We start from the raw sequence: 15,182 nt of genomic DNA on the forward strand, positions 1-15,182 counted from the left end.
GGAGGACAGCGTCGCCGCAGCAAGAAGACCGACGAGACCTCGCCTTTAGAGAAGCCGGAGAAGTCCGACTCGGTCTGGAGAAGAAGCCCGAGTCGGAGAAGGAGTCCTTCCCGCTACGAGGAGAGGAGCCGGACCCGAAATGCGAGGAGCCGATCGCCGCGTGTCATTCGACACGTGGTCAGACAGCCCCTCAGCGCTTATGTCCTTGACACCGCCGTGCCAACTAAGCTGAAGTTGCCGGCGTTCACATACAAAGGAGATAGTGATCCAACCGACCACGCAGAGGCTTTCGAGTCTTACATGTCGGTATGGGAGCAGCCCGATGAGGTCTCAGTGTCGAGTCTTCCCAACAACTCGCATGGGATGGCTCAAAATTGGTACAAGGGGCTTCCGACGGTTGATCTTGTTTCGCCGACCTAAAGGACGCCTTCTTAGCCCAATACTCTTGCAACAAGAGGAGGGCCGTGGAGACATCGGACCTCCTAACTATCAAACAGGAGGAAGGCGAGTCTCTACGAAGCTATGTGAAGAGGTTCGACGGCAAGGTTCAGCAGATTCGGGAGATTAATCCCGAACTAGCGGCCTTCGCACTGATGAAAGGTCTCCCAAGGGGAGACTTAAAAGACGAGCTCATCAAATACGGGGTTTGGGCCTGACGCCGCTAGAAGATGGCCGACCGGCCATCAAGGTGGAAGACTATCACAAGACCTGGTAGGCCCCGCGAGGTCGAGCCCTCGGGAAAGAAGAGCGCGCGGGATGACAACCCGGACGAAAGACGCCGTGACAATAACGGGTCACGGTCGACGAGAGGCGCCGTGACAATAATAGGTCACGATGCGACAGATCCGCCAGGAAACAGGACTCGACGGGCGCCGGGGGGAGTTCGGGAACGTTTTACCAAAGGTATTACCAAGATAAAACCCCTCTGGTCGTATCGGCCGAGATCTTCACCCCGAGCAAAAAGGAGGGCCGGGACATGGGAAAGGCCCCCTGTGCCAAAGGGGGACGGTGACACGAGCCGATCGTGAGTACCACGGCCACACCGGACACCTCATCGACAACTGCCGCATTCAAGAATGCCATTGAAGAGCGATCCGTAAGGGTAGCCTCGGCAAATATGTTGCCAAAGGCCAAAAACCGACGCCAAAGTTCAGATAAGAAATCCGTCTTTCGGCGGATAGAGTGATCCATGTAGTCATCGGGGCAACGAGAACGGTGGGTCGCCACGGGCACAAGCGGCACAGAACGAGTCAGATCGGGCCATCAACTTTGTGCCCAACACAGCGGTCCCCGCTTCCAACATTCCCGATATGACTATTGGAAGGAAGGACTACGAGGGAGTCATCGCCCCTCACAGCGACCCACTTGTAGTCAACTTGGACATATCCAACCACCTGGTGAAGAGGTGTCTGATTGACACAGGCGCCTACACGAACATCATGTTCAGGGAGTGCTTCCACAGCCTCGGCCTGAAAATCAAGGACTTGAGCCCCGCACCCACCCACTGCATGCCTTCTCCGGGCCGGCCCGCAGTACCCCCGGGTTCAATCGGCTAGGTAATGCTTGGCGAGGGAATGCGTCTAAGAATGTCCTAGCTGAGTTCGTAGTCATTGACGGCTCGTCCGCCTACAACGTTCTCATAGGCCGAGTCACTCTGAGCGAGGCCGACGCAGTGATGTTCATCCGGGCCCTGACACTAATGTATGTCTCGGACCAGGGGGAAGCGCATAAGCTCGTCTCCAAGGACGAGAAGGACGAGGTGGTCAACGTCCGGATATCCGCGAGGATGCAACATGCAATCCCTCAAAGTGGCAAAACAATCGAGAGGGGAAAAGCCCATCCTTACAACAGAGGGCGACCTCATGGATGAATCGACGGTGACAGGAAAGAGCGCCTCTAATGAGGCATTAGGAAACCGGTAGAACTTGTATAGCGGCGGAGGTGTCCAAAAAACAATGTGGGCACCCCGACGCATGTTTATGTATAATGTAAAATCGACCAAGTCTTCCATCAAAATGTTCATTTTCCCATAGTCATTTGCGGAAGCGTGACGCCGGCTCATACTGTCATACCGACAAGAGCGGCAGCCTCTCCAAGAAGCCGACGCTCTTGGCTCCACACTGTCATACCGACAAGAGCTCGTTATGAAGAAACACGCCGCTCACACACCGTCATAACAACAAGAGCGGCGGTCTCTATGAAGAAGCGTACGCCGGCTCACACCGTCATACCGACAAGAGCGCAGCCTATCAAGAAATATAGCGCCGTCGCAGTCACCCCAAGTAGTAGACGCTTCTCAGCCCTCCAAGTGGTAGACGCCACGTAACACGCTATCAAGAAATGTAGACGCCACACACACTGGCCATACCGACAAGAGCGGCGGTCTCTATGAAGAAGCGTACGCGGCCACACTGTCATACCGACAAGAGCGGGTCTCCATCAAGAAATATAGCGCCGTCGCGCAGTCACCCCAAGTAGTAGACGCGGCAAATACTCCAAGTGGTAGACGCCACGTAACACGCTATCAAGAAATGTACGCGGCTCACACTGTCATACCGACAAGAGCGGCACGTTATGAAGAAGCGACGCCGCTCATACTTTGTCATACCGACAAGAGCGGCAGTCTCCATCAAGAAATATAGCGCCGCGCAAATACCCCAAGTAGTAGACGCCTTGGCAAATACTCCAAGTGGTAGACGCCACGTAACACGCTATCAAGAAATGACGCGGCTCATATCATACCCGACAAGAGCGGCAGCCTCCATCAAGAAATATAGTGCCGCCGCAGTCACCCTGTAGTACGCGCCGGGCAAATACCCAAGTGGTAGACGCCACGTAACACGCTATCAAGAAACAGACGCTGCCACACCGTCATACCGACAAGAGCAAATGGTCTCTATGAAGAAACGTACGCCATTCACACCGTCATACCGACAAGAGCGGCAATCATACTCAGGAAGCGTACACTGCGGATGATCGCGGCTAGCGCAGCTTATTCTCGCAAAAGCAATCAAAATGCCTTAGAAGCGTTAAACACAGTTGAGGTACGCACTCTAAAACCGCCTCGCCAAGCCGAGGCGGAAACAAAAAGAGACGCTCAATTAATAACGTAAGAGGGCAACTCAGCGAAGACGAGAAAAGACCTCGGCCAAGCCGAGGCAAAGTGAAAAACGCTAAAAACAGTTGAGACGCTCAACTATTAGCGGAGGAGTAAGAAATGAGGTAAAGACCTCGGCCAGGCCGAAGGCAAAAGAAACGAACTCTTATTAAAAATGATAAACAGTTACAGAAGAGAATACGACGACGGCTGGTCCCCCATAGGGATAAGCCAAAACACAACCTACCAAAGTTGTACAAAATACAAGGAGAGAAAAGCAAAAATTACAAATATGTCATTTGGAGCGCCAAAAGATGGGCAGAAGGAAGGGCTTAATAATTGGCTCCCGAACAATTTTGAAACTATCCGAGACACCGGTGAGCCTCGGTGACAACCGCCCTCTCCCTATGCCTGTTGCTTGCTTGCCATCGCAACGGTAGCCGCATCTTCTTCGATGGGCAACCCAGCCGATCTTCCCAGTAGCCTCGGCTTCGCAGCCTCGCCTTAGCCTCGCGATCACCGCCCTCATTCTCTCGCCTTCCTCCTCGTCGCCTTAGCCTTCTCAAGAAGAGTCGCTCTCTCCGCGCCGCCTCTTTCTCTATCCTCACCCTCACCGCCTCCTTGGCCTTCTCCGCCACGGCCTTCTCCTTAGCTTCGAGCTTGTCGTCAAACAAACGTCACAACCGCCCCACTAAAGGAACCATCAAGAGGGAAAAGCTCCCCAATCACTTCCCCGGGCAGCCTTCTTCGGCCAGATCCCGACTCCGCGCACATGTTAGGGAGCATGACGGTTTGGAGCATCTCAACGTCCTCCTTCTTTTGCCTGATGATGGCCTCTTTGCTCGAACCACCTCCCCCGGGCCTTAAACAGTCCCCGGATCCGTTCCTCGCTGGAGGTAGAGGCTCGGCGTGCCTCCGAACAAGGTTACACTTCTCCAAAGCAGCTTCGCAGCTTCGGCGCCGCAGCTTTGGCTTTGGCTCTCTCGAAGGACCTCCTTTCGGCGTCCCCCGAGTTTTCTCTCGCCAAGAGCGCCTTCTCGCGTCTCCCTAAGCTTCACGCTCATTGAGGAAATCTGCTTGCCCGACACCCGCCACCCGCTTGATGGCATTACGCTCAAAACAGATTGAGCCACGGCTTTCTCCTCGCTCTATGATACGAGCACCGTGGCCTGTTCCACCTCGCCGCCGACTCCTTGATCGCCTTCGTGCCTTCCTCTATAAGTTGGGAGACGGAAACTTTGTGCTAGGGCTAGATGAGGCCGACATGGCAAAGCGGCCATCCTCAAGAATGATCTCGTTGGGGGATCCATCTTTTCGGCACCCCCACTCTTGTCCGCCTCAAAAGCCTCATCGCGCCTTCTCGTCCTCCTTAAGAGGGACTCTTGCTGCATCCATTTTAAGCTTCTTCCGGTGACCCATCCGTCATGCTCCGCCTTAGTCTCACACCGCAAATTAACTCGGTCTTTGAATGAGCGGGCGTGATAGTCATCCCACACCCTAACGTACACCCACCGACCTTGCCAGTCCTTGCAAGAAGAAAGTTTGTCAACAGAGACATAACCCTGCTCCATTTGCACACTGTACCATCCAACGCGACCAGAGATTGATGGTTTGAGATGATGAAGCCGGCGGAATAAATTCACCGTCGCCTCTCCCTTGAAGAGACAGAGCGTGACAAAGCCGACATGGTCCTGCATAGCCAACGGGTGCGGTTAGGCAACAAACGTTCATGGCTCTAATGATGGCCATAACGTACCCATTCATCTGAAACCGAGAGTCCGTACTCCAAATGCCGCATGTATACGCCGTGTAGCCGGTGGAGGGCAACAGACGGCCGACCCTCTCCTCGGGATAACAATTTTGTATCCCCTACCAAAGAAAAAATGGCCTTCGAAAAGTGTCTCGCGGAACAACCGGCGAGCTTATGGGTCCAAGCACGGCCGAGACGGACCTTCAAAGCGCCGCCGTGATCCATAACGCTCGCTCCCCTCATTAGGACGAGCCCTTTCCGCATCATCACCAAAATCATCACCGAAGTCACCATCATCATCATCATCCTCCCATTCCTCCGAATCCGAGGATCAACTTCAGAGAAGGGACCTAGGGCCCCACGCAGTTTTACTAGGTCCAAAGATCGCGAAAGACATGTTCACAACAATTACTAACAAAATAAAAGAAAATTTGTTTGTTTACCTTGAGAAAAACACTCATGGGATCAAAAACTCCTAAGATTAGAAGAAGAGGAAGCCCTTGAAAGTTTAGAAAGATGAGGATTTTGGAGAAAATTTGAGAAAATGAAATTGGTGGCCAAAATCACTTAATAACGCCTATTTATAGGAAAAGCCCATGAGGAAGGACCAATTAGGGGCACAACCCATAAAGCGCCCCAATCGGCGATCGTACACGTGTCGGACATGCAACCACGGAATGTTAATCGTTGCAACAGTTGAACGTCAATCAATGCAACAGTGACCAAGCGTCTTCAACACGCCCATTCACATCTCTTCGCCTATTCATCTTCCTCAACAAATTCCTAGGTATCTGCTCTCACGGCGCATGATCAACCAAGCTAGGAAGCACCTACTGGGGCAATCAAATACACCCGGCACTCTCAACCCTGGTCTCGGCCAGCGTCACTTTCTTTTCCACATCGGATGCCCTTTACACATCCATGTGGAGGGGATATGGTACGCCCAACAAGAACCAAAGCCGAGATAGAAGAAGCCGATGCAGAAAAATTTTCGTAAATTACTTATGCGAGAATACGCTCAACATACATCTGAGCCCATACCACGCGCATAGACTACGGCGGGGCAAATTGATGGGGCATATTCTGCACACACACCAAGTCAACATATTGAGCAAGGTCAAAGATATCCACAAAGAAAGTCAACGACTCGGGCGACCTAAATCTAGTCAACGGCCCATCTACTGTCACACTGGTCTCGGCTTTTTGTGAAACCCGCCAGCCGGGGCACATATCCGCGTACTCATATCCAAGACCCCTCGGTCGGCCTGCCATAGGTCCATCGGCCGAGGGTAGAACGGTCTTTCCACCTGCTAGCCACTTGGACACTACGTGACAAAAGGTGAAAGTCTATAAATACTCCTCAACCTTCATTGAGGAAAGGATCCACAATTTAACCTAATAATCACTATTCATCAGGTAATATCTTCCTTATCTCTCTACAATACGCATTTAGCCAAGTAGCAACAACTTACCTCTCTAAGTTAACGACTTGAGCGTCGGGTGGAACGCTCGGCCAAAGCCGAGCCCTCGGTTGTTCATCGTTTCGGAGACCGCAGGAGGATTCAAGCAAAGACATCATTCTACAAGCACGGGTGGTAACTTATAACTGCTCTGGAATTACACCCGGAACAGTAATATTAAAATTAACAATGTTAATAATAATAATAATAATAATAATAATAATAATAATAATAATAATATTAATATTAATAAATATATAATATTAATAATATTAATAAAAACTATTAAGTGTAAGATTCGCAAAATTGAAATTTACCGAATTTAGTGGAGTTGAATCAAAGTGAGATGAATGAACTTTGAATCAATCGAATGGAATCGAAATTTGATCGAAATGAATCAATAAATCGAACCGAATCGAATCGAATAAACTAAACTAAACTAAACTTATCTACAATTGAATGAATCAACCAAATAATCGAACACCAAAAAGTGGGTTGAAAATAATCCAGAAAGAACGGGATCTTAATTCATTTTATGTTTAAAACGAATATAACCGTCTTAAAAAAAAATGAAACGGAAAAAAATAGACCACTAGGAAAGCACCTTTAAATCTCTCTTACAAAGGCCCCATGTTTTTCTAGAGAGAGAAAAAGGTAGTACTGTCTTTATCCTGCAACAGGGAGCACTCGGTTTCTGTTATACTGAAGCTACTATACCACCCCTCCCCACCCTCCAATTATTACCATTTCTAGGGTTCCTACTTACTTATTTTACCCCTAATTTCTTCTGCCATTTTCTACTTTTTAGATTCTTCAAAATCCAATCTTTCTTACCCTACACATTAATTCAACTCCTGAATTATTCTGGGTATTTTTGGATTTTCATTATTTCTTACTGTATTTAAAACCCCCCTTTTCACTTCTATAAAAAGAAAGTTAAAATTAAATTATAAAGTTGCATAGATATAAGAATCTTCTGGAATCAGCTTTCAACTAATCATCATTCACATTTTTTCTCCCCTTTTCTGGGTTTGTTTCCTCTTCTCATTTCAGGTATCTTTCTCTATGTTCATACTAATTACATTCAATTGTTCAATTAATTTAGGGTTTTTTCTGCTTATTTGTTTGTAGTTTTGTGTTCTTGATCCTGCACTAAGTTAATAATTTTCTGGGTTTTAGTTACTTTTTGATTTAGCTGATAAAGTTGATTACTTTAGAAATGTAATAATGAAGTTGCTATAACTAAATATCACAAGTTCTTGTTTAAGACGAGCATACCCGTCTTAAAATTGTAAGTATAATGTCTAGGGAATGACAAAAATCTTGTGTCATCTATCTATAGGGGATAGCATTTGGCCCGTTTTACCCTTAAGACGGATATGGATATGGCCGTCTTAATGAAGACCAACTAACTAAATATAAGCTGTTGTTGATATAGCTGAAATGGGTAATGTTTAGTTCTAAAGTAAGTAGTATATTCTTCTGAAAAAAAGGTAGCTTGATTGATAGTTGAGCAGCTAAATGTGGGTTTTTTTTGTTGTGTTTGTCTGACTAGTTTGATGATTTAAACTCTTGCATCAAATCTACTTCCTTTTATGGTAATTGTCATGTCTAAAAGTTTGGTGCTTGTATGTTTATAGTTTTGTATTGGTGATTTCGAGTTTCGAAGCCATGCTGCTGTTGGAGAGTAGTAGTCCCTAGATTTGTGGTTTATGAGCAAGCTTTTGGCTGTATGACAAGGAGTTGTCATTTAATGGTGAAGATATTTGTTTGAATATACGCCTTTTCGAGGATCTCGATGTTGCCTAATGGTTAGTGGTACTATGGATTACAAGACTGTGGATCGACTTCAACAACAACAACAGCAAGAGCAACAACGGCATCAAAGCCTTAGTCCTAAAATGATTTGCGGTAAGATTGCGAATTGACTCAAAGGTTTTAATTGCAGAATAATTTGTAGCTGATGTATGGCTTTGCTATGTGTATGGTAGTGAAGGTTGTCAACCACTTCTATTTGGTCATATAAGATCGTTAAAATCAGTGGCGGAGCCAGGATTTGAACTTAGGGGGGCGAACGACTAATTTCATAAGGTACCCTTGAAAAAATTTCGAAAAATTTAACTAAAAACTCCGAAAATTTCATCCGCCAGGGGGCGACCGCCCCTGCTAGCCCCCCCTAGCTCCACCACTGGTTAAAATCCCTTTGTAGATATAGCATTTTCATGATAGGTTTACTGTTAAATCATGCAACGGGTCTGGGCCACACCCCAATGGAGGAGAGAGAGTCAGCTTCATAACGTCAAGGAGGTTCCACTCTAAAACCAATTGGCAATAGAGAGAGTAGCCCTTTGCCTTATAAAGTGGTAACTTTTCTCCCCTTCTATCAATGTGGGAAACTCACATGTGGGAATATATGGGTGGTTTTCTTCACATTTACAGTACATTTTTGTTGCAATGGCGGGTGTTTCAGCTCTTCAGAAGTGATATTGGAATATATCATCTAGCTGTTTTGTGTTTATTTGGATGATGACTTGATCTATGTCAAGTTATATGTAGTGGTTATACCTCGGAAAGGTGCTGCTGGTGGTAAACTATCTTACAACTATACAAAATATATCAGTGCGGCAGTATACAGCGTGTTACTGGCACTCTAAGCTAACCTTTTGCCATTTGTGTTCTTAAGTTTAGAAACATATTTGTTTGATTAAACTTCATTTGCTTAGTCCTTCACTATTTTTACCTCATATAGTCATATTGCAGTAATTTCTCACATAACTGTATCCTGTTTCTGTGCTATCCTCTGCTAATCTTGTGGGCTTTTACTGGTGATTTAAATAATTAATGCAATGTTATTGTTATGTGGTTGCAGGTACACTGTGTCGAAGGGTTCTGTTATTTTTAATTTGGTTTTCCACTCTAGAAGACATGACAACCTTAAAAGTGCTAGCTGAACAAAATAGTTTGATTACCAATCACGAGCTCGCCCAGTCACCTACTACAGAGCTTTTTAACCCTATCCAGGTATCGCCTTCTGTTATTCCACATACTCCAATCCCTAATGATCCTACTCTACCCCCACTTTATCCTACTTTTCCCACCACATATAAGCCAGTTTTGACTGGGAAGTGCCCTGTAAACTTCTCGGCCATATCAAACATCATGGAGAGAACTGCTGCTGACTGTTCCCAAACATTAGCACCACTTGTAGGAAACGTTATTTGCTGTCCTCAATTTGGTAGTCTTATCCATATCTTCCAAGGCTACTATAGCATAGGTTCCAGTGAGCTAGTTTTGCATGAAGATATCGCGAATGATTGTTTTTCAGACATCACTAGTACTCTAGCCAGCCGTGGGGCGAATAGTACGATAACGACACTTTGTTCAGTTAAAGCGTCGAATCTTACTGGGGGTTCTTGTCCTGTTAAAGATCTGAACTCGTTTGAAAAGCTTGTGAACACTAGCCTGTTGTTAGAAGCCTGCAGTACAGTTGACCCGCTAAAGGAGTGCTGTAGACCTGTTTGTCAGCCTGCAATTGCAGATGCCGCACTTCAGCTCTCAGCGCAGCAAACAACTGCCAATGACAACAAAAATTTGCTTGGGGGGACTGTAGGTGTAGACACACTTAATGATTGTAAAGGGGTTGTCTACTCATGGCTTTCGAGGAAACTCTCAGCAGACGATGCAAACACTGCGCTAAGGATGTTATCTTCTTGTAAAATCAACAAAGGTACATCTTTTATGTGTTCCATTGCTGACATGTGCACTCGTGTGTTAGACTAAATAAATTACTAGAGGCATGGTATTAAATTTCGAGATGAGACTTGATATGTGAATAGATGGCATGGTAACTATAAAAGTCTTGATAACTCCGTCACAGACTCACAGTGCAGTGTCATGGCCTATATTTTTAATACCATGACAAGGAGGCTGTTATGCATGCGCTCTTCCTTTTCTCGTACCAAGTCACTTGAATGTGTCTGATACTATTATCAAAGAGCATCTCCTTGTTACCTCCCCAATATCTGACCAAGGGAATGCTGCCTTTTCTTTTATGAATGCTTAATCGCAAGGCCATTTAATTTGTTGGCCTATTTCGGTGCTACAAGTTATTTCATACTGGGGTTCTCTGATGTGTATATGCAGTTATGCACTGTTGCATCGACATCTATCCACGTGTCATTGTTTTTTTTATGACCTAGGTCATGATTGCTTCAATGTGTAATCCATGGTTGCCAATACTGATGCTTTTTATGTCCAATTGTCCTATGCAAACAAAACTATATAATCAGTGGTTTGTCGTTCTGTGTTTACTGATGGACACATTGAAATTATATTGAACTCTGTATTCCAGTGTAGATTAAATTTTATACACGTATTGATGGTTAACCCTTCTGTGCTTCTGTGGGTAGTAAGGATTAATTATCCTTTTGTGATTATTGGAGTATGGGCTTTGATGTTTAGTCAGTTGACTCCCTTTCTCGTCTGCTACCATCTGCATTGGAAAGATAATCAGTGAAACCATTGGTAGACATCATCTTGGAATTAAGGAATTCTGGGCAAGATAATCATGCAATCAGGCTGTACATCATCAGATGTTAACCATAGAGGAAACTCTCGTAGGGTAACAAAGGGAATTTAGTAAACTCGCTAAGTCTGACTTATAGCAAACCTATTTAAGAAAATCATGTCATTCTTTTCTTCTCTTGGAGTTCTCTTCTCCTCTAAAAGGGAACTGATTTGCCTGCAAAAACATTACAACGAAATAGACCTTTAAAAGCAAATCTATTTGATCCGTGCTAGTCTTCAGAGTTTGTGCACTCAGAGATATGTGCTTTTTGTTTGCCAAACTAATCTAGTGCATCGGAGATTAGGAGGTGGGATATGGTGCAACTGCTAGATTAGCTTCTATTCGTTCAACGAGCATTTGGGAGGAATTTTTTTTGTCCTGTTCTCTCCTGGAAGCTTTACGTCACCCACTCGGTTTATAAGTTAATTATTAAAAACTTCAATTGGGTTTGAAAGGACGTGCTCCTTGTCCTTAACTTGACAACGTTTAAGGTAGACATAGGGCTTTTCTATATTTCTTGCCTGTATCTGTCTGCCCTTCTATTTTCTGAGCATTGCATTTTGTTAAGAAGTGCCGGTAAAGCTTGGCATTCTCTTTGTTCATGCTTTAGTGAGCATACTTTAGTAAGGTGAAGAGTTACAAGCGTATAGCATGTTCTAACCACTGAAATTTGTTGCAGTTTGTCCCTTGGAATTCAAACAGCCATTGGAAGTAGCTAAGGCATGTCGGAACTCTGCTGCTCCTAGCCCTTATTGCTGTAGCTCATTGAATCGCTACATCAGTGGGATTCAAAAGCAGATGTTGATAACAAACAAGCAAGCGATTGTTTGTTCCACCATGTTTGCATTGCTGTTGCAGAAGGCTGGCGTTATGACAAATCTTTATGAACTCTGTGATGTGGATTTAAAAGATTTTAGTCTCCAAGGTGCGAATTACCGACTGAATTCTAATTGATTATACTACTTTAGATTTTCTGATCATGCTTATTCTTACGTGTGTTTGTTTCTCTTGGATGTTTTCTGGGATACAGTTACTGCACTCGGGCAGCAAGGTGTGTACTTTTGTCTCCTCTTAACAATGTAGTTTTTTTTTTTTTTTTTTTTTTAGATATTTGCCTTTGATCATGGATTTTATGTACTTGCATTAATCGATTTTGTTTAGCTGAATTGACAAGTGCAAAATATTCGCATAGCCTCTTTGTGTTTCCAACACAAGGGTAAGGCTGCGTATATCCGACCCCTCCTTACCCCGCAATTTGCGGGAGCCATTGAGGCACTGGGGTAATGTTGTTGTTGTTGTTGTTTAGTGATGTGCAATTAGTGTTGCGATTTTAATTATGGGTTATCTTGAGGCCATCTTCTATGATACCATAGGGTAAGGCTCGTACATAGCCTGCCATTTTGCAGTGGCCCTTGAGGTACTTAGGTAATATTGTTGGCAGTGCTCTTGTGCCGCCTTTCAATTCTTCAATTTATATTCCTTTTTCCCCTGTATGAGCTCGTTGGCCTTGGCTTGAGCCAGTGGCTTTTGTTCATTGAGCTCGGTTAATTGAGTGTTGCTCTGAACCCAGCTTCTGGCTTTTGATTAGTTATTGTGGGTATATTATGCCTCTGTCTCACTGCTCTGGACATTGCAGGTTGTCTACTCCGAAGTTTGCCTGCAGACATCGTGTTCGACAATACAACAGGATTTAGTTTCACTTGTGACTTAAACGACAATATTGGAGCTCCATGGCCTTCATCGTCTTCAATGTCGTCCTTGTCTTTATGTGCTCCAGGTAGCCTGAAACCGCCTTTCATTTTTTTTTTTCCCGCATTTCATATATCCAGTTATCCATTCATTTAGGGGCTGTCTGCAATAGAGTTGAGAAAGGCATAGGAATTATAACATGGAAATATTGGGAAAGGAGTCAATAAAGGTGTAATCAATAGTATCGTTTCGCTCATGTGGGAGTGAAATCAATTTGTCTTCTGTCTCTTTCCTTAGTCTCTGCCTCCATCAAACAATCGCTATCCCGCCTTCTTCTCATACTTCTCTCTCAATCATGTGTGACATCAAGTTGTGGTTGCGGTGGGAGGTTGAGGTCCTAAATTTTGTCATTGTGGTGGATGTCAAAATTTTATAGATATTCTTGCTCACTAGATCATTTTGTTCTTGTGAGTTTTAGACTTTTAGCGTTTCAGCTCTCGATAGCTATTCATTTCTTTTTGCACATGTGACGATATTTAACTGTTGGCTCTTTGCTGTTTGTGCAGAGATGTCACTACCGGCATTGCCTAAGGCCAGAAACTTGGGAAACCATGGTATGTCCTCCAATTCTTTCTATGGCATATGCTGATGTTATCTATAAATTATTCCCCATTTGATTTTCCCTATGCGGCTAGAACTTACATTTTAAAAGCTCGACAACCACAAACAATATGAAATGCTTTATTTGCAATTATGATTCGTAGAAATTCTGGAGTATCCCTTACAACTGAGAAAAAGAGATTGCTTAATGTTACAAAAGTTACAAGCCTTGTCTACTTAAAAGCCGCAGATAAAACACAATTCCTGTTCTTCCGAATTAATTGAACAAGCGGCAAAGAATTTTTTGCTTAATAGCTCTATTGCTAGGGCCAAGTCATATAAGGAAACAAATCATTTGTGAAACAAATAAGCAGCAATATGAAGTTACATTTCCGCTGATAATTTTCTCTAGTGTTTTTATGCTAACTCCTGCTTCGGAGTTCATTTTGATATTGTGGTTTTGTGCACGGACTACCAAGCTCTACACTCACGGTCATAACTGTTTTCTGATAGTTCCGAATTACATTTGAATCCATGTAAATATATGATTTACGATAGTCCTTGAAATATCTCCTATGGAATTAGATGCTCATGCATTCATTTGTGAGGTGATTTAACAACATAACCTTAAAGTGCATGTTGAGAGGGCGGTACTCATGGCGTAGGTGCAAAACCCTGTTTGTTGCTCGCCATGCAGCAATAGTTAAAATAACCTTTTACGTGAAAAATAGCTGCACAATGTTTTGATCGAGTTTTGGCACTGTGTAAACTTGTTCTCACTTGTAGTTTAGGTATTAGTCCATCTTGACCTCAATAGTTTACTGCAACAACTTCTCTCTCTATAGTTTTAGACGCTGACTTGTCGTTACCAATGATAAATTCCGCAGGTCGGCAAAGAGGTGGATGGAGATTAACTGCACTGTTTTTATCTGTTTTTATGATGGAAACAATCCTGAACTGAACCGAATGTTTTGGGTAGAGAGGGCTTAAAAAGGGTGAGATTGAGATGTGAGGGTCATTCAGGAAATGTAGTTTGTGTAGTTTCACTGTTTCATTGTATATTTTTCGAGCGAAAACATTACCGTGGTTGTATAGTAGATTAGCAGCTGCTCTTTTCTCCATGATCTCGTCTCGTCTGCTTGTTCTTTTTGTCATATGTCCAGTTTGTTCATATTCCGGTAGGTAAGAGTACCAAATAATTCATCAATTACTTGAGCCTTTTTGTTGCTTTGGAGGGACCAGGGTTTGTTCATGATTGGTCTGACTGTGTTAAACGGTGCGTAGCTGGCCTGGGTGGTTGCCAATCTTATAGACGGGTTATGCGCCTATGTGATTGAAGTAGAACGGTTCATGGAAGGTCCGTCTGGTCTGCAAAAAGTTCGGGTATCTGTGGGACAGTGATACATTTTCGAAAACTTGTTCTTGGCTACAAAATCTATATTTAAGCATGTATCTTGCGTAAATGTGCATTTGATTACGTCTATATCGATGTTCAATTAGTCTTATTATAGACGGATATATCTGTTTAAAGTGAAATACAGGTCAAATATGCTTTAAAGTGGTGATTTCAATACAACATGGTTTTGGATTTTGGTTTTTTGAGGAAAGTCATTTTCTTTTTTTTCATCTTATCAATTTTTTTTTTTTTTTTTTTTTTTGACAGCATCTTCTCAACTTTTGATGTAGCGGACTTGCGGTAGAACCATTAGATTAGGAAAATTATGAAAAAATAGAAAAAATGGAAAAGATTTTAATCCAATTTATAATGCTCTGTTATGATAGAAATAGAAATTAGTTATCTTTATTACAATTTACAGGTATATATCAATGATAAATTTCCGTTAAAAAAAGTAACAAATGACATTTTATCGAAAAAAATCGCTAACAAATGGATCCATACTTTAACAAACTCAATTATAGGAACAATTCAAATATTTGTATCCCTCATCCGATTGAATTGTTAATCTCTCTTACGGTAATTTATTATCACATACTCCACATAAGATCGTAGAAATGGAT

At 43.7% G+C, this 15,182-nt stretch overlaps 1 protein-coding gene across 1 annotated transcript; it reads left to right on the plus strand.

Annotated features, from left to right (window-relative positions):
- The first annotated feature begins 7,006 nt into the window (after window positions 1-7,006).
- LOC141606271 (putative GPI-anchored protein At1g61900) lies at window positions 7,007-14,284 on the plus strand. Its single transcript, XM_074425335.1, has 8 exons — window positions 7,007-7,360; window positions 7,948-8,218; window positions 9,177-10,034; window positions 11,554-11,799; window positions 11,905-11,925; window positions 12,511-12,651; window positions 13,130-13,177; window positions 14,051-14,284. The coding sequence occupies exons 2-8, from the start codon at window positions 8,116-8,118 to the stop codon at window positions 14,122-14,124; spliced, it is 1,491 nt and encodes a 496-aa protein (XP_074281436.1). The 5' UTR covers window positions 7,007-7,360; window positions 7,948-8,115; the 3' UTR covers window positions 14,125-14,284.
- Window positions 14,285-15,182: the final 898 nt, after the last annotated feature.

The sequence above is a fragment of the Silene latifolia genome, chromosome 10 (genome assembly GCF_048544455.1).
Source record: "Silene latifolia isolate original U9 population chromosome 10, ASM4854445v1, whole genome shotgun sequence".
Classification (NCBI taxonomy): Eukaryota; Viridiplantae; Streptophyta; class Magnoliopsida; order Caryophyllales; family Caryophyllaceae; genus Silene; species Silene latifolia.